This window comes from Lethenteron reissneri, chromosome 65 (assembly GCF_015708825.2).
Source record: "Lethenteron reissneri isolate LAM-NWPU_2019-01 chromosome 65, ASM1570882v1, whole genome shotgun sequence".
Taxonomy (NCBI): Eukaryota; Metazoa; Chordata; class Hyperoartia; order Petromyzontiformes; family Petromyzontidae; genus Lethenteron; species Lethenteron reissneri.
Window position 1 is genome coordinate 11,548,681 of NC_083843.1, and position 26,155 is coordinate 11,574,835.

Here is a 26,155-nt window from a genome sequence, read left to right on the forward strand (position 1 = left end):
CCCCACACTCCCCCCCCCCCACCGTGCACCCCCTCCCCCCCTCCCCCCCGGGCCCACACTCCCCCCCCCTCCCCCCTCCTGGCCCCCCTTACTCCCCTCGTGCCCCCCCATCCCCCCCCCGTGCCCCCCCTCCTCCCCACCAATACCACCACCACTACCACCACCACCACCCCGCTCCACGCCCACCAACGGAGTGGAGCTGACGAGAGCTCTGCTCCACTCAGCCCCCTGCGCATTGTCAGAGTCGTGGTTGAGACTGCAGGAGGGGTAGAATTAATTTGCTTGGCAGTGGCTGTGTAGAGGATGAGGTGCTCGTGTTTAATTAATGAGCAGCGTTGCGGGATGCAGTGAGCACGAATGACGCTGTACACAACTACATTGTTGTTGTTGTTTGTGTTCTGTATTTTTATTGTAGAATCGACGATACAAGCTTCACATTGCCACGGTCGTAGACGTACATTTATACTTTTAAAAACCAATATTATTGTTTGGACGTAAAACGTTTCTTGACTGATGACGGCCGCTTGTGTTGCGATCAAAACGTCATGAATTTTTGGTTTCACATATGTATTTAATGTTCATTTATATTTTTTTTCATATTTTTCTTATTTTTTCTTTTTTTCTATCTACGTGACTTTACCGAAAGAACGTAACGAATATAATATTATTGTTGTTGTGTCTCTCCCACAACCCATGACACCACCAGTGAATAAACACATCCCAGTTCACCATTGCTAATCACTGCACCCTACACCACAGTCACACTCTTCTGGCAGGGTGAATACATCCACGTTGGCTTCACACACACACAGAGCGATACCTATTTTATCACCCCCCCCCCCCTAATGAAGGTTGTGAGGATTCTTTACGCTCAGCCCCCCCGTTGTGATGGAGAGCCACGCAGCCCCTAGCCACCGATAGCCACCAGCCAGTCACGGGCGTGGCGGTGACGAGGGTGGCGAGCGCCGTGCGTCGTGGTGGCGTCTGCCCTCTGCGCTGTTCACGTTCACCTCTCTCAGGACGCACCACTCAGATCCACAATCCTCACTGAGGCACCTTTACCCACCAGCAGCCCAGGGTGTAGGGGCTGAGTGAAAGTTTTATTAAACGAGTGCAACAGCGCCATGGAGTCGGCGCTGTAAAATGACAGCAGCCCCGCGTCCCAGTCCAGGTGGACCCCGACTCTCCGCGGAGGCTGCGGCATTGACAGTGACGTCACTACCCCGCCATGCAGCACTGAGAAGATGTCGTCAGCTTTCCGTAGACACCAGGAGACGTCGCTCCCTCCCAGGAGGCACTCAGCACCACTCCCTCTCCGTGGGATCGTCCCGTACGCGACTCCAACCAGACACCGCCTCGCGCTCCCCACGTCCACCTCCCAGTAGTGCTGACCCGACGAGAAGCTCTCAGAGCACAGGGCTTGTTGCAGGCACTCAAAGCGGTGTGGGTGATGGGGGCGACCCTGGGAGACACGGCTCCACGTCATCGTCCTGAGGTCCGAGGAAATCTCGAGGTCGTTGCTGGCTGAGTTTGTGTCCAGAGTCGGTGAGCGTCCATCTGTGGTGAGTATTAGTGTACACATACTAATATTAGTTAGTATTAGTGTACACATACTAATATTAGTTAGTGTTAGTGTACACATACTAATATTAGTTAGTATTAGTGTACACACACTAATATTAGTTAGTATTAGTGTACAAATACTAATATTCGTTAGTATTAGTGTACACATACTAATATCAGTTAGTATTAGTGTAAACACACCAATATTCGTTAGTATTAGTGTACACATACAATTATTAGTTAGTGTTAGTGTACACATAGTAATATTAGTTAGTGTTAGTGTACATATACTAATATTAGTTAGTATTAGTGTACACATACTAATATTAGTTAGTATTAGTGTACACATACTAATATTCGTGAGTGTTAGTGTACATATACTAATATTAGTTAGTATAAGTGTACACATACTAATTTTAGTTAGTATTAGTGAACACAAACTAATCTTCGTTAGTATTAGTGTACACATACTAATATTCGTTAGTATGTGTACACATACTAATATTAGTTAGTATTAGTGAACACAAATTAATATTCGATAGTAATAGTGTACACATACTAATATTCGTTAGTATTAGTGTACACATACTAATATTCGTTAGTATTAGTGTACATATACTAATATTAATTAGTATAAGTGTACACATACTAATATTAGTTAGTATAAGTGTACACATACTAATATTCGTTAGTATTAGTGTACACATACTAATATTCGTTAGTATAAGTGTACACATACTAATATTCGTTAGTATTAGTGTACACAAACTAATATTAGTTAGTATTAGTGTAAACATACTAATATTCGTTAGTATTAGTGTACACATACTAATATTCGTTAGTATTAGTGTACACATACTAATATTCGTTAGTATTAGTGTACACAAACTAATATTAGTTAGTATTAGTGTAAACATACTAATATTCGTTAGTATTAGTGTACACATACTAATATTCGTAAGTATTAGTGTACACATACTAATATTCGTTAGTATTAGTGTACACAAACTAATATTCGTTAGTATTAGTGTACACAAACTAATATTCGTTAGTATTAGTGTACACATACTAATATTCGTTAGTAATAGTGTACACACACTGATATTCGTTAGTATTAGTGTACACAAACTAATATTCGTTAGTATTAGTGTACACAAACTAATATTAGTTAGTATTAGTGTACACAAACTAATATTCGTTAGTATTAGTGTACACAAACTAATATTCGTTAGTATTAGTGTACACATACTAATATTAGTTAGTGTTAGTGTACACATACTAATATTAGTTAGTGTTAGTGTACACACACTAATATTCGTTAGTATTAGTGTACACACACTAATATTCGTTAGTATTAGTGTACACATACAAATATTCGTTAGTATTAGTGTACACAAATTAATATTCGTTAGTATTAGTGTACACACACTAATATCCGTTAGTATTAGTGTACACACACTAATATTCGTTAGTATTAGTGTACACATACTAATGTTCGTTAGTATTAGTGTACACAAACTAATATTAGTTAGTATTAGTGTACACATACTAATATTCGTTAGTATTAGTGTACACATACTAATATTCGTTAGTATTAGTGTACACATACTAATATTCGTTAGTATTAGTGTACACAAACTAATATTAGTTAGTATTAGTGTACACACACTAATATTCGTTAGTATTAGTGTACACATACAAATATTCGTTAGTATTAGTGTACACAAATTAATATTCGTTAGTATTAGTGTACACACACTAATATCCGTTAGTATTAGTGTACACACACTAATATTCGTTAGTATTAGTGTACACATACTAATATTCGTTAGTATTAGTGTACACAAACTAATATTAGTTAGTATTAGTGTACACACACTAATATTCGTTAGTATTAGTGTACACACACTAATATTCGTTAGTATTAGTGTACACACACTAATATTCGTTAGTATTAGTGTACACACACTAATATTCGTTAGTATTAGTGTACACACACTAATATTCGTTAGTATTAGTGTACACACACTAATATTCGTTAGTATTAATGTACACAAATTAATATTCGTTAGTATTAGTGTACACATACTAATATTCGTTAGTATTAGTGTACACACACTAATATTCGTTAGTATTAGTGTACACATACTAATATTCGTTTGTATTAGTGTACACACACTAATATTCGTTAGTATTAGTGTACACAAATTAATATTCGATAGTAATAGTGTACACATACTAATATTCGTTAGTATTAGTGTACACACACTAATATTCGTTAGTATTAGTGTACACACACTAATATTCGTTAGTATTAGTGTACACACACTAATATTCGTTAGTATTAGTGTACACACACTAATATTCGTTAGTATTAGTGTACACACACTAATATCCGTTAGTATTAGTGTACACACACTAATATTCGTTAGTATTAGTGTACACATACTAATATTCGTTAGTATTAGTGTACACAACTAATATTAGTTAGTATTAGTGTACACACACTAATATTCGTTAGTATTAGTGTACACACACTAATATTCGTTTGTATTAGTGTACACACACTAATATTCGTTAGTATTAGTGTACACACACTAATATTCGTTAGTATTAGTGTACACACACTAATATTCGTTAGTATTAATGTACACAAATTAATATTCGTTAGTATTAGTGTACACATACTAATATTCGTTAGTATTAGTGTACACACACTAATATTCGTTAGTATTAGTGTACACATACTAATATTCGTTAGTATTAGTGTACACATACTAATATTAGTTAGTATTAGTGTACACATACTAATATTCGTTAGTATTAGTGTACACAAATTAATATTCGATAGTAATAGTGTACACATACTAATATTCGTTAGTATTAGTGTACACAAATTAATATTCGATAGTAATAGTGTACACAAACTAATATTCGTTAGTATTAGTATACGCACACTAATATTCGTTAGTATAAGTGTACACAAACTAATATTCGTTGGTATTATTGTACATATACTAATATTAGTTAGTTTTAGTGTACACACACTAATATTAGTTAGTATTAGTGTACACATACTAATATTAGTTAGTGTTAGTGTACACATACTAATATTAGTTAGTATTAGTGTACACATACTAATATTAGTTAGTGTTAGTGTACACATACTAATATTAGTTAGTATTAGTGTATACACACTAATATTAGTTAGTATTAGTGTACACATACTAATATTAGTTAGTGTTAGTGTACACATACTAATATTAGTTAGTGTTAGTGTACACATACTAATATTAGTTAATATTAGTGTACACATACTAATATTAGTTAGTATTAGTGTACACACACTAATATTAGTTAGTATTAGTGTACACATACTAATATTAGTTAATATTAGTGTACACATACTAATATTAGTTAGTATTAGTGTACACATACTAATATTAGTTAATATTAGTGTACACATACTAATATTAGTTAGTATTAGTGTACACACACTAATATTAGTTAGTATTAGTGTACACATACTAATATTAGTTAATATTAGTGTACACACACTAATATTAGTTAGTGTTAGTGTACACACACTAATATTAGTTAATATTAGTGTACACATACTAATATTAGTTAGTATTAGTGTACACACACTAATATTAGTTAGTGTTAGTGTACACATACTAATATCAGTTAGTATTAGTGTACACACACTAATATTAGTTAGTATTAGTGTACACATACTAATATTAGTTAGTGTTAGTGTACACATACTAATATTAGTTAGTGTTAGTGTACACATACTAATATTAGTTAGTATTAGTGTACACATACTAATATTAGTTAGTATTAGTGTACATATACTAATATTAGTTAGTGTTAGTGTACACATACTAATATTATTTAGTATTAGTGTACACATACTAATATTAGTTAGTGTTAGTGTACACATACTAATATTAGTTAGTATTAGTGTACACATACTAATATTAGTTAGTATTAGTGTACACATACTAATATTAGTTAATATTAGTGTACACACACTAATATTCGTTAGTATTAGTGTACACATACTAATATTCGTTAGTATTAGTGTACAGAAACTAATATTAGCTAGTATCTGCATACACATACTGTTAATCACTCGTGAATAATAATAATAAGTGAATAATAAAAATAAATAGTGAATAATAAATAATATTAATAATAAGTGCTACACTAACATGACCATGTGTGTGTGTACAGTGGCAGTGAACAGCGGTGATGATGCCAGCACCACGATGTTGACGCCACTCCCACACCCACACACAGACATTGTGTGTCACAGCCTCGCACACTCTCACATCATCGCACAGACATTGTGTCACAGCCTCGCACACTCTCACATCCACACACAGACATTGTGTGTCACAGCCTCGCACACTCTCACATCCACACACACATTGTGTGTCACAGCCTCGCACACTCTCACATCCACACACACACACATTGTGTGTCACAGCCTCGCACACTCTCACATCCACACACACACACATTGTGTGACACAGCCTCGCACACTCTCACATCTACACACAGACATTGTGTGTCACAGCCTCGCACACTCTCACATCCACACACACACACATTGTGTGACACAGCCTCGCACACTCTCACATCCACACACACACACATTGTGTGACACAGCCTCGCACATTCCCACACCCACACACAGACATTGTGTGTCACAGCCTCGCACACTCTCACATCCACACACACACACATTGTGTGTCACAGCCTAGCACACTCTCACATCCACACACACACACATTGTGTGTCACAGCCTCGCACACTCTCACATCCACACACACACACATTGTGTGTCACAGCCTAGCACACTCTCACATCCACACACACACACATTGTGTGTCACAGCCTCGCACACTCTCACATCCACACACACACATTGTGTGTCACAGCCTAGCACACTTTCACATCCACACACACACACATTGTGTGTCACAGCCTCGCACACTCTCACATCCACACACACACATTGTGTGTCACAACCTCGCACACTCTCACATCCACACACAGACATTGTGTGTCACAGCCTCGCACACTCTCACACCCACACACAGACATTGTGTGTCACAGCCTCGCACACTCTCACATCCACACACAGACATTGTGTGTCACAGCCTCGCACACTCTCACATCCACACACACACATTGTGTGTCACAGCCTCGCACACTCTCACATCCACACACAGACATTGTGTGTCACAGCCTCGCACACTCTCACACCCACACACAGACATTGTGTGTCACAGCCTCGCACACTCTCACACCCACACACACACATTGTGTGTCACAGCCTCGCACACTCTCACATCCACAGACAGACATTGTCTGTGAGCGCCTCCCCTCGCCGTGCGCATCCAGGGGGGGGGGGGGTTATTTGACCATACTTCACCGCTCTCGTCAGTGCTCGTTGGCGATGGTGGGGCTCGTGAAGGTGGAAGCGTAGAGGTGCAGTACAACAATGGTTCACGCTGCACTGCCCTCTGCTTGTGTGATGTGTAAACATTTGACACGAGGGAGACAAAGGCGGCCGGGCGTGGTGCCTCTTTATCACTGGGCTGACTCTCGATCTGCCCGATGTCATCTCCCTCACCTGGTATGCAGGAGCTTGTAGGTTTGATCCCGACCCTGACCATGACTGCCGCTCCTGTATATTTGGAGTCTGTGTCTCTCATCATCACAGTGGTCAGGGAGATGTTAACAACCTCGCCAGGTATACAGGAGGTCATGGGTTCGATCCCGACCTTGACGGTGCCTGCTGTTGCTGTTGTATATTTGGAGTGTTTGTGTCTATCTCCCAGTGGTGGTCGCGTGGAATTTTCTCCGCATCCTCCAATTATTTGCTTCACATTTAGACTCAACTGAATGCGTTAAGATCATTTGGTTGCTACTATAAATTTCCATGTGATAATCGACTTAGTTGAGTTGTCATTTGCGGCCAGTTTCCTTGTGAAAAAGAGCCACATAGCTCAGTGGATCTTACCTGCTAAAATTTTTTTTTAAGATTCACGCCCCAAGGACACGCCACCTGTCTTAAACAAAGGGCAACAGCCTACCGAGCGGTGCCGGTCTGAATCTTGGTGTTTGTCATGAACGATGTTGACAGAGGTCAGTGCAGAGAGAGACTCACACACGAGAGCCACGCGCTTCGTATTCACTCCTCCTAGCGAGATGACCTTTGTGAGCTCTTGGGGACTGAATGTGGGAGGAGGCGCATCTTGGATTCCCTGCGCGTCCAAGATCCTGCACTCAGCACGGGACACGCAGAGTCTATGGAGGGTACAGTCCCTCCACTCACGCAGCACGGGACACGCAGAGTCTATGGAGGTGCAGTCCCTCCACTCACGCAGCACGGGACACGCAGAGTCTATGGAGGGTACAGTCCCTCCACTCACGCAGCACGGGACACGCAGAGTCTATGGAGGGTACAGTCCCTCCACTCACGCAGCACGGGACACGCAGAGTCTATGGAGGTGCAGTCCCTCCACTCACACAGCACGGGACACGCAGAGTCTATGGAGGTGCAGTCCCTCCACTCACTCAGCACGGGACACGCAGAGTCTATGGAGGTGCAGTCCCTCCACTCACTCAGCACGGGACACGCAGAGTCTATGGAGGTGCAGTCCCTCCACTCACTCAGCACGGGACACGCAGAGTCTAATGCAGGTCCATGTCTCTTGACATACGAACAATACGGGATACAACTGCATACAATTGGGTTTATTAGGAATCACATCTCGACCGTTCACTGATTTGTCCACCAGGTGGCAGACAGAGCTCGAGTTTGAGTCTGGGTTTGTACTGACCTGAGATTCTCATGCAGGGGATCCTGAAAAACACAAACCCGCATTACACATTAACATTGACATCTTAAACAGATGCCCCAACTCCACACAGTCACCTGCCGCTTACAATGGAGCACAACATCAAGGAATTAATAAATACCTGCAACCAGAGAATGATGAAAAACAGTTATCTATGGGACCTATTTGCCAATATTGATATGATGAAAAAAGTAGGAAGTGACTTTATAATGTATGGCAATTAAATTAGGAGGTGTTAACATGTTCTTGTTCTTAACACCTAACAGATTCCTATTGCAAGGTATCACTGCTCAACCAGAGCTATTAATACTTTGATACTTGCATTGCCTTTGTACTGTTAAGCCTCACCATGGCACCTCCTTTGCCAGTACCAAAATATGAGAATAGGATTTCCCCTTTTTTCTGGCAACAAAACAAGTGTTAAGATGTTAAAACACCAAACTGAAACCTTTTACAAGGAATCATGTCTGCATTAACCACAATGCCTTTGGTCAGAATTCAAACCAAAAACACACTCTGATAATATATGTGGCATCGTCCTTGAAACTGATTGTTCCACACCAGAGAAAGCTTTCTTTTGGGCCTCGTCTCAAACATTGTTAGGCCAGAGGACGCCAAAAGGCGTATGTCAAAAGAAAACTGTCTCTGGGGTGGACAAATCAGTTTCAAGAACAATGCATACAGTATATTATCAGAGTATGTTTTTTGTATGCATTCTAACCATACATATTGTGGTTAATGCAGACATGATTCTTCGTAAAGGTTTCAGTTTGGTCTTTAACATCTTAACACCTGTTTTGTTGCCAGAAAAAAGGGGAAAAACCTATTATCTATTCGAAGCAAATTTCCCTAAACACCTGATGTTGATTCTAAATGTGGAGGGAAAACCCAGAGGACCACGCATCTACAAGGAGAGAGAGGCGCAAACTCCAAATTAACAGCAGATGTCAGGGTTGGTATCGAACCCACGACCTCCTGCATATCAGGCGAGGTAGTTAGCATCTCCTAGCCACCACGGCGAGTGAATGGAGGTGGTACCACCTGCAGGAAGGAGAGCGGGTCCTGCACGGCGAGGGCGGCGAGCAGCTGGTTGATCTCCTGCTCCAGGCCACGTGCTCTGCTCTCGTAGCGAGCGATGTCCGCCTGGATGCGGGACAGCACGGAGCGGCCCTCCTCGTCCACGCGCTCCAGCACCTCCCTCTCCTCCTGCCTTAGCTGCTCCCTCCGGCGCTCAAACTCTCGGCTGATCCGCGCCTTGATCCCACGCACAGACTCCTACGCAGACAATGGCGAGTTGTTGAGTCACTTGTTAGGAAACGATGCAATGTAGTGTTGTACAGGTAATGATTGTTACCATGCCTCGATTAAGTACACGGAGGTGAGCGACGTGTGCATTGGGAGCTCGTGAGCATATAAAGCACAGGGAGAATGAGAATGGGATATAAGGGGAAAATATCATGGGCAAGGGTAGTATAGGAATTACTTCTGTCTGTAGCTACACGTTGCTGAGTTTCAATCTGGGGGAAATTAAATACATCTCTATGGGTATCATTCGCTTCTGTCTGTCTGTCCGTCCAACTCTGGATTTACCAAACGATGCGTCGGATGGAAACGTGAATTAAATCAAAACCAAGTCTCTTGCCGAGGACATTCCCAGGAAAGTGTGTCAAAGTTTCTGCGAATATACAGAACAAATTTACGTCATATTGCTCTTGTTTTAAATTAAAATGTGCTGAAAGAGTCAAACAATGCTGATTTCGAAGGCAATACTCACGTCCACTCTCCCGGGCCCTCAGGCTAAGTTGATGTGGTTCAGATTTGGGGAAGCCAGAAGGGAGGAATTGCAACATTCCATAGCAAGCATCGTGGTTGTGATCAATAAAGGAATCGACAGGGCAAGTCGCCAACGCATCGTCCAGCGTGGATCGATTCTGCCCCCCCAAATCAAAACTGATGTCATGTTGAAAGTTACGTCATAAATGAAGTTTCCGTGTCATACCGTGGTGGCCTTTTATTCACGTAGTAAACGTGTTTTGCAATTCTGGCCGTCCTAAACTGGTTGTAATGTTTCCCACATTTTTTTGTCCTGATGTGTAAAAATACACTTAAGCAATACACTTAATTGAAGATTAAAGTTTCATGAAGCTTATGCGCTCAAAAAATGGGTTTTCAAAAAAGTGCTGACAGACAAACACAGTTACGAACTCACACTTTGCTTCGTTACAGTGTGATGTCGTTGATTTTGTAGATTCATAGCAGGCAGCAAGCGAATTGTCATTGGGAAACGATTTTCTTGAAATCCACACCGCTTGCAATTCACCAAAGTTGTATGCCGCGCCGACGCGTTGGGCAGTGCTCGTCAATAGTAAGAGTTACTTCAGCAGTTTTTTTCTTGCTGTGGTTGTCCCACCTGATGACGATTGCTTGTGTTGCGATCGAAACGTCGTGATCTATTATTTTTTCTACTTACGTGACTTTACCGAAATAACCAAAGAGTTAAATAAGAGTATGGTTTAATTAAATACGATTCTTAGGCAAACCAGAAGAGGGAATTGCGCGGCTGCCATCTCTCGCTGTACCTCCACGCGCCGGTAGTCGTCCCTGAGTGTCCGTGCCCGTGACGTCGCCGTGTTCCTCTTCTCCTCTCTCCCCTTCTTCTTGACTCTGAGCTCCTCCTGCATGTGGTAAATAAATCAATAAAAACGCGGTGCTCACCATTGCCATTGGTGGATCACTGATTGATCATCCCGCATCTCTGATTAGCACGGTTGGCTATGAAATAAGTTCAACACACATACACACATCTGTTGTCATTCTATTTCTGCATACGTCTCCATTCATATTTTTACTTTTCCCACGATTGTATCCCGACTACACTGTCCGTGTCATCTATTGAGATGAAGAATCCAATCGTAACTACTGCAGAGCAATGCAATATCTGGTTAACAACATCATTGACAATATCACGTACAGTCTAAAATATGTTTTTAACCTCTACCAGCGATGGGTGTAGTTGCTTCTCACACGCCCTGCTATACATAACAACGTTTCTCAATTAGTCAATCAAAGATTATGAATTCTCACGCAAAATATCGTTTAACGTGCTGTAAAATGTTTACTCGGCTTAGACCATCAACTCACTAAACTTGAGAATCCGGTTTAAACCATGGGCGGCCGACTTGATTCCAACTCAGAATAACATTTTTACCATCTCAGCGTTCTGACATCTGAGCCACCCTGCCACCTCTACCTGGGACTCTCTGTAGAGGGGCGTTTGGTCTTAACAGGAGTTCACCTGGTCGAGGTGAGGGGTCACGACCAACTGATGTGAATCTCTCAACCTCCTGTAACAATGTGGATTACAATGGAACATGACACTTCACCTGTCTTGTCTGTTGCACTCTTTCCACTGCGATGACCCTGTGTCCAGAATGGTCTCCTCCAATGGCACAGACTGTGCAGACCAGACTATCATCTTCTTCACAGTACAACTTGAACTCCTCTCTGTGCTCCCGACACCGTCGATCCTCCAGGTTCGCGATGGGATCCACTATGGCGTGGTCTCTCAACCTGGGATTATCTACATGAGGCCTCAAGTGCCTCACACAGTAGGACATCTCACATCTCAGGCAGGTCTTCACTGCAGGAGTGTGGCCATCACCGCAGATGTCACACAAGATGGCCGCGGCCATCCCGTCTCCAACTCTGAGTTGCTCCACCAGGTTGGCGAGGGCCACGTTCCTCCTCAGCTGGGGTCGCACAGGGAAGGTCGCTCGGCACTGCGGGCAGCTGAAGCTGCTCGCCGTCTCCCAGGCGGCCTCCAGGCACCGCAGGCAGAACGAGTGTCCGCAGCTCAGCGTGGAGGGGCAGACGAACGTGCCTTGGCAGATGTAGCAGCGCATCCCACTATCCACACTCTCACTGGGAGTCGCGCTCGCTATGACCCATGGCTTCGCTGGGATCGCTCGCTGTGTGGCTCAGAGAGACGCTGGACCAGGACCTCTCTCTTATAGCGACGGTGAAGAAGGAAGTAAAATGCTGAAAATATTTTCATTGTCGTCATTGACATCACGAGACACCGCCTGGAATGTGAACCCGCGCCCCAAGGTGCGCAAATAGCAGCCTCAAGGTGAACACGGCTACTATACACACCCTGACATTTATAGAAATGAGTGCTTTTGTTAATATAAATCGATGAGGCTCAGTTACGGTGGCTCATTCGTGCGATCAGAGTCGAGAGATAAAAGCATCCGACTACAACACGTTGGTGGCAAAATGTTATCTCTCTCGCCCGGTATACAGTAAGTAGTGGGTTCGATCCCGACCGTGACGCCTAATTTATATTTAAAGTTTGCGTCTCTCTCTCCTTGGTCGCGTGAATTTTTCTCCGGATTCTCCGGTTTTTCCCTCCGCATTCACAATCAACATCACGCGTTTAGAGTAGTTGGCTGCAATAAGTTTCCACGTGATAAGCCACTTCATTGAGCTATCATTTGTGGCCATGTCGTTTCTGTTAAATAGCCACATTGCTCAGTGAGCCTAACCTGGTAAAATAAATAAATAGTTGGTATAGTTGTAGATATCTCATGATGTCCTTTAACTCCATCTCCGTGTAATTACCTCAACATGATGAGTTGCTTGAATGTCATTGTAGCATCCGAGATGGAATTTGTCTGTAGCCTACCGTGACAGATCCTGGAATCTTGAGCCTTTTGCTAGCAGTGTGAATCTATCACCAACTCTACCTGCCTCCATCACCTACTGCTGGCGATGTCACCGACTCTCACTCTCACCTTGTCCGAGACTGCAGATCCCCGTGCCGGCCATTCACAGCCGCACCCACCGCTTGCTTCACCTGCGTTGTTGTTTCACACTCACACGCACGGATACTCAACACGCATACACACGCAGACTCAAATGCCCATTGGCGTTCACCATGATTGTAAAAAGAGAATACGAATAAAACTAAACTATTTTTATTTTACCAGGTAAAGCCCACTGAAATATGAGCTTATTTTTCATTAGACCTCCGTTGCCAGTACCAAAATATATCGTAGTGTGTTTTTGTTTGCATTTTGACTGCAAGTATTGTGGTTAAGGCAGACATGAATCCTCGTAAAAAGGTTTCATTTTTGTTGCCAGAAAAAAGGGGAAACCCCCTATTATTCGCGTTTTAATACGTTTTTTTTTATATTTGTTGATTATTCCAGGATGTTTCTGTTACGCGTCGTCGCTTTAAGATGTTCTGTGTTCATATTTAGTTTGTTGTGGTTGCACCCGACTTAAGAGCCGCATGGCTCACAGGGCTATACCTAATAAATGAACTTGAACTTGAACTCACAGCAGATAACGAATGCCTTTGACTCTCCACCCAAGTCGGACTTGTGGGAAAACCAGAACCGGATTCTACTGAACACGGCCTGGACTCATCCAATGCGTTTGAATGCTTCCTTCCACAAGGTCACCAATGCGAGCGAAAGGGGTTCCCACGATGTCCACGGCTCATTCCTCGGTGCAGCAGCAGCGACGGCTCAGTGCTCAGTGAGGCGCAGTGGCTCCAGGCCAGGCAGGCAGCGTGATCTGCTGCGGGTTTTGCAGCCAAAACAATCTTAGCAGCATCCCGGGAGAGCCGGTTAGGTGACAGCTCAGCACCCCTCGGGTGCCGAACAGCCCACACCAGGCTACGCATTCAGTTACACTCATTCACTCACACACTTACTCATTTGCGGCTGAGTCGACCTAGGGGAGGCCCAAAACCGGTTCAGATAATTGTCACTGGGTCCGTGAGCAGGAATAGAACCGGGGTCGCCAGGTTCATAGCGCAGTGGACTAAGCGCTACACTACCACTTTCCACACTCATACACACACGCACACACACTCAACAACAACAACCGCCATTCGCCACTGAGTGGCGGTGACGTCACCACGACGCTTGTGCCAGGCCAAGTGCACCTTGAGGCTACGTGAAGTGTCGAACGCCCGCTGGCAGGAGGTCACGGGGCAGACCCAGGTGCCACGGGCCGACGGTCTGTCTCTTTCTTTCTCATTCATCGCTTGAATAAAGCCCTCTTTGTCCCGTCTGTATACTCCCGTACATAAATCTGTCTCTCGTCTGTGTGTCTCTAGTCTGTATATTTCTATTAAAAAAGTCCTCTGTGTCCCGTCTGCGTTGTATATTTGCCTTTTCCAAAAAATAATATTAAGAGTGCTATTGCCTATTTTAACGTAAAAGTTTTTTCTCTCCAAATGTCTGGATTTAGCGTATTCTGAAAAAACGCATAATACGAATTATGTAAATTCTCTACGACCAGAATAATATGTGTTCCAGGGGTGTAACCAGAGCCTGCCCAACCGCCTTTGTCTTCCCAGTGCCTGTCATTGCATGCCGCAGCAGGAATTCATATTAAGGATGAGTCGCCCTAAAGAGGGGGGAAGTCCGCTTCACAATAAACAAGACAAGAGACACACACCACACCAGGGGCAATTAAGAACATCTGCAATCACACATTCTTAATTACACTTAGCACACATTTTAGTTAATCACAATTAATTGCATACGTTAACATATTGAACGTATTTTTTTGTAACTGTTTTATCAATATTTTCAAATATTTTTTTTTATCACGAAATATTTAACAGGGGTCACCAGATATTTGGACCACCCTTGTGCAAGGCACGCAATGGGATGGCCCCCGCAATGTTGACAGCAGTGGTTCTTAACCTTGACCGCAGCCTTGCACCCCCTTTGGTTCTCAATAGTAAAAATGTTGAATAATGTGAATAAATACCTGGGGGTTTGATTAACAAAGGAGTCGTACTTACGGGCCCGTGCCTAATTTGTGTTTCGATGATTTACCTTCTAAACAAGTCTCACACCCCCCAGAAAGGGCATCTCGCACCCCCAGGGGCTGCGTGCACGCCAGGTTAAGAGCCACTGTCTACAGGGAGCGATCTCCGCTCATAAACCACGTGACCCTTGAGGCCTACGTGTCGCCTCCTCCTAAGGACTCCGAGGTAAGGCTCTGTTCGTGGGGTGATCGAGTGGGTGAGTAAGTGGAGGTGAGTGGAGGTGGGTGAGTGGGTAGTAGGCCTCGGCAAGGTAAAAGTTAAAAGGTAAAAACGAGCCTACATTTACCCTACCTTTAACCTTACCACAATACAATCACTCTACCCTACCTTTTACCCTTTAGCAGGTAAGGTAAAAGGTAAAACGCAACGAGCTTACCTTTACCCTACCTTTTACCCTTACCCCATAAAAATTACCCGATTACAGGGTAATTACTAGGGAACTACTACACATGAACAAGGTTTATAACGGTCAATGCTAGGTAGAGCACTTTAATCATGTAGAATACTCTCGATGATTCCAATGTTGCAGGCTTTCATTTAACTCACTCTGTTGTGGTTGTCGTTGTTGTATCCTCTAATCTTGAAACTCAATTTTTACCCACTTCTTAATGTGGTATCGACTGCAAACTTGGTATACTTAGGTCATACTGATGACAATACTATATTCTATCATAAAAAATATATGTTTTTAAACATTATTTTGTATATGTTATGTTTCGGCTTGGGTCTAACTGTCCACGCTCAACTGACGTTGGCTGTAAATCACCACGGTCCCTTACGTTATGGCAAGCCTCGGGGCCACTTCCTGGAGTCGTGGAGTTATGCCATTACTCGTAAATTTTATAAAAGCGTGTTTTTGATAAAGTTTTTTTTAATATTGCTTATTAAATGTAGGCCACGGACTGCGCCACGGAGCTTTTAGCGGTAAACAAGGTACCGTATTTACCGGGTAATACTTTGCGCTTCCTTTAGCCTACCGGGTAATTCTTCCGAGCTACCTTTACCCTGTTACCCTTTACCTTACCCCTTGGCATGTCGACATCTTTACCCCTTTACCCGGTAAAATAAGGTAAATTACCTTACCTTGCCGAGGCCTAGTGGGTAGGTGGGGAAGTGGGTGAGTGGGTGGGTGAAACAGGATGCGTAGCCGGGTGTGTGCTGCTTGGCACCCGAGGGGTGCTGAGCTGTCACCTAACCGGCTCTCCCGGGACGCTGCGAGGATTTGTTGGCTGCAAAATCCGCGGCGGATCGCGCTGCCTGCCTGGCCTGGAGCCACTGCGCCTCACTGAGCACTGAGTCGTCCCTGCTGCTGCACCGAGGAATGAGCCAACTGGGGTGTAGCGTCCAAGGCATTCGTTATCTGCTGTGAACAACCCGCAGAGCCCAGGAGAGCGTCTCCAGGTTCAAGCGGCGTTTAGAGTTCAGTATTTAGATTATTTGGCTGCTATGCATTTCCAATCTGATGAGCCACTTTGTTGAGCTGTCATTTGTGATGGGCAGGTCGCTTTGGAAAATAAGCTAATAGCTCAGTGGGGCATTACACCTGGTAAGATAAACCATTGTTTAGTTTTATTGGTAAAAAAATATTGCAATCATGGTGAACGCCGATGGGCATCTGTGTTGCTGCGTGTGCATGCGTGTTGAGTAGCCGTGCGTGTGAATATGAAACAACAACGCAGGTGAAGCAAGCGGTGGGTGCGGCTGTGAATGGCTGACACGGGGATCTGCAGTCTCGGACAAGGTGAGAGTGAGAGACGGTGACATCGCCAGCAGTGGGTGATGGAGGCAGGTAGAGTTGGTGATAGATTCATACTGCTAGCAAATGACTCAAGATTCCAGGATCTGTCTCGGGAGGCTACACGTATTTTTTTTTTATTAATACGCGCTTTCTTTTAACTCACTCTGTTGCCGTTGTTGTATCCTCAAATCTTGTAACTCAATTTTAACCCACTTACCAATGTGGTATCGACTGCAGACTTGGTATACTTATGTCACACTAATGACAATGCTATATTCTATCATAAAAAATAAAAATATCAATATTTTTAAACATTCTTTTTATATGTTATGTTTCGGTTTGGGTCTAATTGTCCATGGTCAACTGACATTGGCTGTAATTGGCCACGGTCCTTACGTCATGGCAAGCTTCGGGGCCACTTCCTGGAGTCGTGGAGTTCTGCCATTACTAGTACATTTCATAACAGCGTGTTTTAAAAACTTTTTTTAATATTACTTATTTTTCTGATGCCACGATGACATTCAAGCAACTTGTCACGTTGGGGTAATTACACGGAGATGTAGTTACAAGACATCATGAGATATCTACAACTATGCCAACTATTTATTTTAATTTTAGCAGGTAAGACTCACTGAGCTGTGTAGCTATTTTCAGAAACGATCTGGCCACAAATGATGGCTTATCACGTGGAAATGTATTGCAGCCAACTACTCCAAACGCGTGATGTTGATTGTAAATGCGGAGGGAAAACTGGAGGACCCGGAGAAAAATTCACGTGACCACGGAGAGAGACGCAAACTTTAAATAAAAAGCAGGCGTCAGGATTGGTATCAAACCCACGACCTCCTGTATAACGGGCGAGGGAGATAACATCTTTCCACCAACTTGCTGTAGAAGGATGAGTTTATCTCTCGACACTCATCTCACGAATGAGCCACCGCAGCTGAGCCTCACAGATGTATATTAACAACAGCACTCATTTATTTAAATGTCAAGGTGTGTACAGTAGCCGTGTTCACCATTGAGGCTGCTGTTTGCACACCTCAGGGCGTGGGTTCACATTCCAGGCAGTGTCTCGTGATGTCAGTGACGACAATGAAACTATTTTCAGCATTTTACTTCCTTCTTCACCGTCGCTATAAGAGACAGGTCCTGGTCCAGCGTCTCTCTGAGCCACACAGCGAGCGATCCAAGCGAAGCCATGGGTCATGGCGAGCGCGACTCCCAGTGAGAGTGTAGATAGCGAGCTGCGCTGCTCCATCTGCCTGGGCAAGTTCGTCTGCCCCTCCACGCTGAGCTGCGGACACTCGTTCTGCCTGCGGTGCCTGGAGGCCACCTGGGAGACGGCGAGCAGCTTCAGCTGCCCGCAGTGCCGAGCGGCCTTCCCTGTGCGACCCCAGCTGAGGAGGAACGTGGCCCTCGCCAACCTGGCGGAGCAGCTCAGAGTTGGAGACGGGATGGCCGCGGCCGTCGTGTGTGACAACTGCGGTGATGGCCACACTCCTGCAGTGAAGACCTGCGTGAGATGCGAGACATCGTACTGTGCGACGCACTTGAATCCTCACTTGGAGTCACCCAGGTTGAGAGAACACCTCCTGGTGGCTCCTATCGCGAACCTGGAGGAGCGACGGTGCCAGGAGCACAGTGAGGAGCTGAAATTCTACTGCACAGTAGACAGCAGCCTGGTCTGCTCAACTTGCACCATCGCAGGTGAACACAAAGGACATGATGTCACCACGCTGAAGAAGGAGCAGGAGAAACGGAAGGTGTGGCCCTCAGAGTGAGACACTGCAACACGATCTGACCAATTCCGTCACCAGCTACACAACATCTGATGAAAAAAAACTGAATTATGTGTTCATGCTCTCTCTTTTCATCCCCTGCTTGGTGTCTTAGAATACAGCCTCAGGATGTGTTGCATGCCAGGCTCTCACTAAACATAATTCCCGTGTAAAGGAATTAAGTGAATAGAGATGTGAGACTGATGTCACAGCCACCTGTTAGACAATTCTATTAAATGTATTTTCTAAACTAGACAGCTGTGGGCACATGGGATCTTGGGTCCGAGTCGGTACGGACACCAAGTCAGCACGGCTCCCACCGGCTGCTGCTACAACGAGGCATCAGCTTGCCCACTCCGAGTTCCCCTATCTCAGTGGCCGTAGAGAGGCAGCGTGGAGATGAGGGCCTTCGCTGTGGAGGGATCGTTGTGGAGGGAAGGGCGGTGTGAGGGGTGGCTCAGGGGGCTGAAATCTCCACCAGGTGACGTATCGTCTCTCACTACAGACGCGCGTAGGGGAGGAGACGCGAGCGGTGGAGGAGAAGAGGAAGAAGGCAGAGGAGTCCGTGAAGTGGATGGAGGCCGCTCGCAAGGAGGCACAGGTACCGTGTCCGGCCCGGACTCTTTGACCCCTGTGACCTCCAACCAGTGTGGAAGTCGTGGAGGTCAAAATTCATTCAAGCGAACTTCGTGCAGCTTCATAACTTTGACGCCTGTTAATTACATCATTCACTATCAAACTCAACATTAACTACAAGTGGTTTGCACCTTTACAGGATTCGATAACCGCATCGGCGAGTCTGCCGCGAGGTTGGGTTACTCGGCTTTGCGTCTTCCACCCCTGTGGACAAAAAAATGTAGAGAGTGCCACGGATTGTCGGGCTGGAGCTGTGGTGCAGCTGTTGCACTGCACGGGAGGTCGCGCACCGGCACGGACGCAGAGGCACAAACACCACACAGCTGCACCTCATTCCGTCCCTAATCGCGTCCCCGCAGTTTGTTTAAACTACAACTATTTTTATTTTACCAGGTAAGGCTCCAATGAGCGATGTAGCTCTTTTTCAGAAGCGACCTGGAAATCACGAATAACAGATCAACCAAATTGTTGATATCATCATTATCACGTGGAAATGTATAGCAGCAGAAAAATATACATAGAGACCCATATCGATCCATAGACACCCATAGAGATACTAGACCCATAGAGATACCTAGACACCCTAGAGACACACAGATATACAGAGATATATAGAGACCCCGAGAGAGGCTTAGAGACCCATAGACTAAAATCATTTTTATTTTACCAGGAATGGCTCCACTGAGCTACGTACTTCTTTTTTCAGAAGCGACCTGGCTATTACAAATTATTGCTCAACAAAGTGGCTAATTGTAACGTGGATTTTGATAGCAGCCAAATACTCTGAACGCGCGACGTTGACCCTAAATGTGGAGGCATAAACAGGGGGACCCGGAGAAAAATCCATACGACTACAGAGAGAACAAACTCCAAATATACAGGCGTCAGGATCAGGATCGAACCCAGACCTGCTGTATACCAGGCGAGGGAGTCAACATCTCCTAGCCACCACAGCGCCCACACGCACACACGGAGTGGCTCATGGCTCAGGGAGCCAACCGTGGTGCCCACGTCTCCGCAGGAATCGGTGGCCGGGATCAGGGGTCGCATCACGGGCAAGTTCGCCCGCCTAAAGAAGGCTCTGGACGAGGACGAGAGGGAGGCTCTCCAACGCGTGGCCGTGAAGGAGCGCGAGCTGCTGTCCCGGATAGACGAGGACATCGCTCGTCACAAGCGGGAGATCAGCGAGCTCCAGGCGGCGGCCGCTCGGCTGCACGCTCTGCAGCACGAGAAGGACTCGCTCGCCTTCCTGCAGGTGGGGAGCGCCTCTGTGGAGACGCCGTTTGGGTGTCCAGAACAACAGAGCGGGCAGTGGCAGAGGGGCTCATGGTGCAAGGTTAGAGATGTCACTCATGATCCCTCCCTGTCTCTTCTCTCTTCCACAGGGGCACCTGGAGGAGACGCGCAGGTACAGATACTTAACGTCTCACGGTTAAACACTCACAACACAGTATGTGTGTGTTAGACACACGGGCTGTGTGTCTTAGACACAGGGTGTGTTTGTGTGTGTGTTAGACATGCTGGCTGTGTGTGAGACACGGGCTGTGCGTGAGACACGGGCTGTGCTTGAGACAATGGCTGTGTGCGAAACACTGGCTGTGTGCGAGACACAGGCTGTGTGCGAGACACGGCCTGTGTGCGAGACACGGCCTGTTTGTGAGACACGGCCTGTGTGTGAGACACGGGCTGTGTGTGAGACATGGGCTGCGTGAGACACGTGCTGCGTGTGCTATGGATGCTGAGTGTTACAATGATGTGGTTAAACGAGGCTGTGTGTGATGCTGTTTGTGGTTGTCACAGGAGAGAGATCCCAAAGGAATCTGCACCCCCACCTCCCACTTCACTGGACGTCACCACGATCCGCTCCCTTGAAAGGGCCATGCGCAGACTCCTGCCTCTCGTCTGTGAGTTCCTCAGTCTTGCACCCGCGTGTCCCGCTCTGTTGCACTACAGTTATGTGCTCCCCACCTTTGTCAACGTTTCATTTTATTTTACCAGGTAAGGAACCCACTGAACCATGTCGCTCTTTTTTCCGGAAGCGACCTATCACAAATGACAGCGCTACTAAGTGTCTCACCACGTGGATATTTATAGCAGCAGCCAAATCCTCTGATTGCAATTTGATTATAAACATGGAAGTAAAAACGCGAGGAACCAGGGAGAAATCCATGCCATCACGGGGAGAGAGACGCAGACTCTGAAAGAGAGCGACATGGATCAGTGGGCTCTACCTGGTGAAATAAAATTCGTTTAACAGTTTCAATATTCTACTAAACCCTATTGCTGGGTACTGGGGCAAGTGCTGTTAGCGAGCAGCAGTACCTATGAAGGCCGGCACGGCACACGAGGGAGTGGGTGGACAGAACCACGCCTGGCTTCCTTTGTCTCCCTCGTGTCAAATGTTAACACATCACACCAGCTGAGGGCAGCGCAGCGTGAATCATTGTTGTACTGCACCTCTACGCTTCCACGTTCACGATCCCCACCATCGCCAACGAGCACTGACGAGAGCGGTGAAGTATGGTCAAATAACCCCCCCCCCCCAGGACGTGCAGTGCGGGGAGGCGCTCATCCAGCAACGGAGTGACACACAATGTCTGTGTGTGGATGTGAGTGTGTGCGAGGCTGTGACACACAATGTCTGTCCGTGGATGTGAGAGTGTGCGAGGCTGTGACACACAATGTCTGTGCGTGGATGTGAGAGTGTGCGAGGCTGTGACACACAATGTCTGTGTGTGGATGTGAGAGTGTGCGAGGCTGTGACACACGATGTCTGTGCGTGGATGTGAGAGTGTGCGAGGCTGTGACACACAATGTCTGTGCGTGGATGTGAGTGTGCGAGGCTGTGACACACAATGTCTGTGCGTGGATGTGAGTGTGCGAGGCTGTGACACACAATGTCTGTGCGTGGATGTGAGTGTGCGAGGCTGTGACACACTGTCTGTGTGTGGGTGTGAGAGTGTGCGAGGCTGTGACACACAATGCCTGTGTGTGGGTGTGAGAGAGTGTGAGGCTGTGACACACAATGTCTGTGCGTGGATGTGACAGTGTGCAAGGCTGTGACACACAATGTCTGTGTGTGTGTGTGAGAGTGTGCGAGTCTGTGACACACAATGTCTGTATGTGGGTGTGAGAGTGTGCGAGGCTGTGACACACCATGTGTGTGTGTGGATGTGAGAGTGTGCGAGGCTGTGACACACAATGTCTGTGTGTGGATGTGAGAGTGTGCGAGGCTGTGACACACCATGTGTGTGTGTGGATGTGAGAGTGTGCGAGGCTGTGACACACAATGTCTGTGTGTGGGTGTGAGAGTGGCGTCAACATTGTGGTGCTGGCATCATCACCACTGTTCACTACCACTGCACACACACACAGGGTCATGTTAGTGTAGCACTATTATTATTTATTCACGAGCGACTAATATTAGTATGTGTATACAGATACTAGCGAATATTTGTATGTGTACACTAATACTAACGAAAATTAGTTTGTGTACACTAATACTATCTAATATTAGTTTGTGTACACTATTACTCATAGATGGACGCTCACCGACTCTGGACACAAACTCAGCCCACGACGACCTCCAGATTTCCTCGGATCTTAGGACGGCGACTCAGAGCCGTGTCTCCCAGAGTCGCCCCCATCACCCACACCGCTTTGATGTCTGGTCACAAGCCCTGTGCTCTGAGAGCTTCTCGTCGGGTCAGCACTACTGGGAGGTAAACGTGGGGAGCGCGAGTTGGGAGTGTCGGGTTGGAGTCGCGTACGGGACGATCCCACGGAGAGGGGGTGGTGATGAGTGCCTCCTGGGAGGGAGCGACGTCTCCTGGTGTCTACAGAAAGCTGGGGACAGCTTCTCAGTGCTGCATGGCGGGATAGAGACGTCACTGTCGGTGCCGCAGCCTCCGCGGAGAGTCGGGGTCCACCTGGACTGGGACGCGGGGCTGCTGTCGTTTTACAGCGCCGACTCCATGGCGCTGTTGTACTCGTTTAATAAAACCTTCACTCAGCCCCTACACCCTGGGCTGGGGGTGTGGGGGTTGGGTGATGTTGGTGAGTCAGTGAGGATCGTGGATCTGAGTGGTGCGACCTGAGAGAGGTGAACGTGAACAGCGCAGAGGGCAGACGCCACCACGACGCTCGGCGCTTGCCACCCTCGTCACCGCCACGCGCAGCGCCACGCCCGTGACTGGCTGGTGGCTGTCGGTGGCTCGGGGCTGCGTGGCTCTCCATCACAACGGGGGGGCTGAGCGTAAACAATCCTCACAATCTTGATTAGGGGGGTGGTAAAATAGGTACCGCTCTGTGTGTGTGTGTGAAGCCAACGTGGATGTATTCACCCTGCCAGAGGAGTGTGACTGTAGTGTAGGGTGCAGTGATTAGCAATGGTGAACTGGGATGTGTTTATACACTGGTGGTGTCATGGGTTGTGGGAGAGACGCAAGAACAACAATAATAATATTAATAATAAAAAGTATAAATGTCCGCGTACAGCAGTGGCATTGTAACGCTTGTATCGTCGATTCTACAATAAAAATACAGAACACAACAACAACAATGTAGTTGTGTACAGCGTCATTCGTGCTCACTGCATCCCGCAACGCTGCTCATTAATTAAACACGAGCACCAAATCCTCTACACAGCCACTGCCAAGCAAATTAAATCTACAAATTAATAAACAAATAAAGAGACGGCACCAAACACAAAAGGCGCCAACTATGTCCGAGCTACTTGGTTCTTTCGGTAAAGTCACGTAGAAGGGAAATAATAAAAATAAAACATAATAAAATAATATAATAATATAATATAATAAAACAACATAATAAAATAATATAATATATTGCATTGTCCGAGCTGTTCGAGTTATCTGCTGCTGCTGCGTAATGGTCGTGGTGACGTCACCACGCTCGCTCCCCCAACGTGGTGACGTCACCACGCATGCTCCTCCAACGTGGTGACGTCACCACGCACACGCACACTCACACACCGGTGACGTCATAACGCACGCTGCCCCAACGCGGTGACGTCACCACGTCACCCCTCTCCCGTCACACCCCCCCCCCCCCAACGAGCCACCGATAGCCACTGCCTCCCCTCACCACTTCACCATCTGTGAAGAAAAAGAGCTTCACAGAGGCTGTACATACACAGAGAGACTTATATGCAAACAGATTACACACAAATTCCCCTTAGAGCCTCAGCAGATGGTGTGGACAAGTCCCGCGAGCGAGTGGCAGCAGGGCCTAGGGAGGCCGTGACGGCTCACGAGTTGGTGGCTGTCAGCACCACAGCCGCCTGGCTTCGCCTCTGCCCAGCAGCGATGTTCACCGCACAGCGCACCAGGCAGGATGCATTTGGTGCCGAGTCGACCTAGGGGAGGCCAAGGGCCGCTTCAGGTCATTGCCAACACTGCTGGTGGTGGTCTTGTACAGGCAGGACACAGAGGGCTTTATACAGAGACACACACAGAAGTGTGTATATAGTGTACAGTACTACACAGAGACACACAGAAGTGTATATATAGTGTACAGTACTACACAGAGACACACAGAAGTGTATATATAGTGTACAGTACTACACTGAGACACACAGAAGTGTATATATAGTGTACAGTACTACACAGACACACAGAAGTGTATATATAGTGTACAGTACTACACAGAGACACACAGAAGTGAATATATAGTGTACAGTACTACACAGACACACAGAAGTGTATATATAGTGTACAGTACTACACAGAGATACACAGAAGTGTATATATAGTGTACAGTACTACACTGAGACACACAGAAGTGTATATATAGTGTACAGTACTACACAGACACACAGAAGTGTATATATAGTGTACAGTACTACACAGAGATACACAGAAGTGTATATATAGTGTACAGTACTACACAGACACACAGAAGTATATATATAGTGTACAGTACTACACAGAGATACACAGAAGTGTATATAGTGTACAGTACTACACAGAGACACAGAAGTGTATATATAGTGTACAGTACTACACACAGACACACAGAAGTGTATATATAGTGTACAGTACTACACAGAGACACAAGTGTATATAGAGTACAGTACTACACAGACACACAGAAGTATATATATAGTGTACAGTACTACACAGAGACACAGAAGTGTATATATAGTGTACAGTACTACACACAGACACACAGAAGTGTATGTATAGTGTACAGTACTACACGGAGACACACAGAAGTGTATATATAGTGTACAGTACTACACAGAGACACACAGAAGTGTATGTATAGTGTACAGTACAACACATAGACGCACAGAAGTGTATATATAGTGTACAGTACTACACAGAGACACACATTAGTGTATATAGTGTAAGTACTACACAGAGACACAGAAGTCTATATAGTGTACAGTACTACACAGAGACACACAGAAGTGTATATATAGTGTACAGTACTACACAGAGACACAGAATGTATATATAGTGTACAGTACTACACAGATGCACACAGAAGTGTATATATAGTGTACAGTACTACACAGAGACACAGAATGTATATATAGTGTACAGTACTACACAGAGACACACAGAAGTGTATATAGTGTACAGTACTACACAGAGACACAGAATGTATATATAGTGTACAGTACTACACAGAGACACAGAATGTATATATAGTGTACAGTACTACACAGATGCACACAGAAGTGTAT

The 26,155-nt window shown here is 45.5% G+C and overlaps 3 protein-coding genes across 3 annotated transcripts in view; 1 reads left to right on the top strand and 2 right to left on the bottom strand.

Annotated features, from left to right (window-relative positions):
• Positions 1–605: 605 nt before the first annotated feature.
• LOC133359419 (E3 ubiquitin/ISG15 ligase TRIM25-like) lies at positions 606–16,409 on the bottom strand. The gene is made up of 8 exons (XM_061577834.1): positions 15,838–16,409; positions 13,235–14,024; positions 11,825–12,362; positions 11,021–11,116; positions 9,483–9,716; positions 8,424–8,446; positions 7,748–7,860; positions 606–1,557 (listed from the first exon to the last, which is right to left on the bottom strand). Exons 3-8 carry the CDS (start codon positions 12,341–12,343, stop codon positions 1,016–1,018), a joined length of 1,527 nt encoding a protein of 508 aa, XP_061433818.1. The 5' UTR covers positions 12,344–12,362; positions 13,235–14,024; positions 15,838–16,409; the 3' UTR covers positions 606–1,015.
• LOC133359417 (E3 ubiquitin/ISG15 ligase TRIM25-like) overlaps positions 606–26,155 on the bottom strand; it is a 90,565-nt gene continuing 65,015 nt past the window's right edge. The window contains exon 7 of the transcript XR_009757160.1: positions 606–748. The gene's annotated coding sequence lies outside the window, so the exon portion shown is untranslated. The remainder of the gene's footprint in view (positions 749–26,155) is intronic.
• Positions 17,698–24,058, top strand: LOC133359416 (E3 ubiquitin-protein ligase TRIM11-like). The gene is made up of 6 exons (XM_061577829.1): positions 17,698–18,795; positions 19,316–19,411; positions 20,468–20,701; positions 20,832–20,854; positions 21,247–21,350; positions 22,987–24,058. Exons 1-6 carry the CDS (start codon positions 18,238–18,240, stop codon positions 23,541–23,543), a joined length of 1,572 nt encoding a protein of 523 aa, XP_061433813.1. The 5' UTR covers positions 17,698–18,237; the 3' UTR covers positions 23,544–24,058.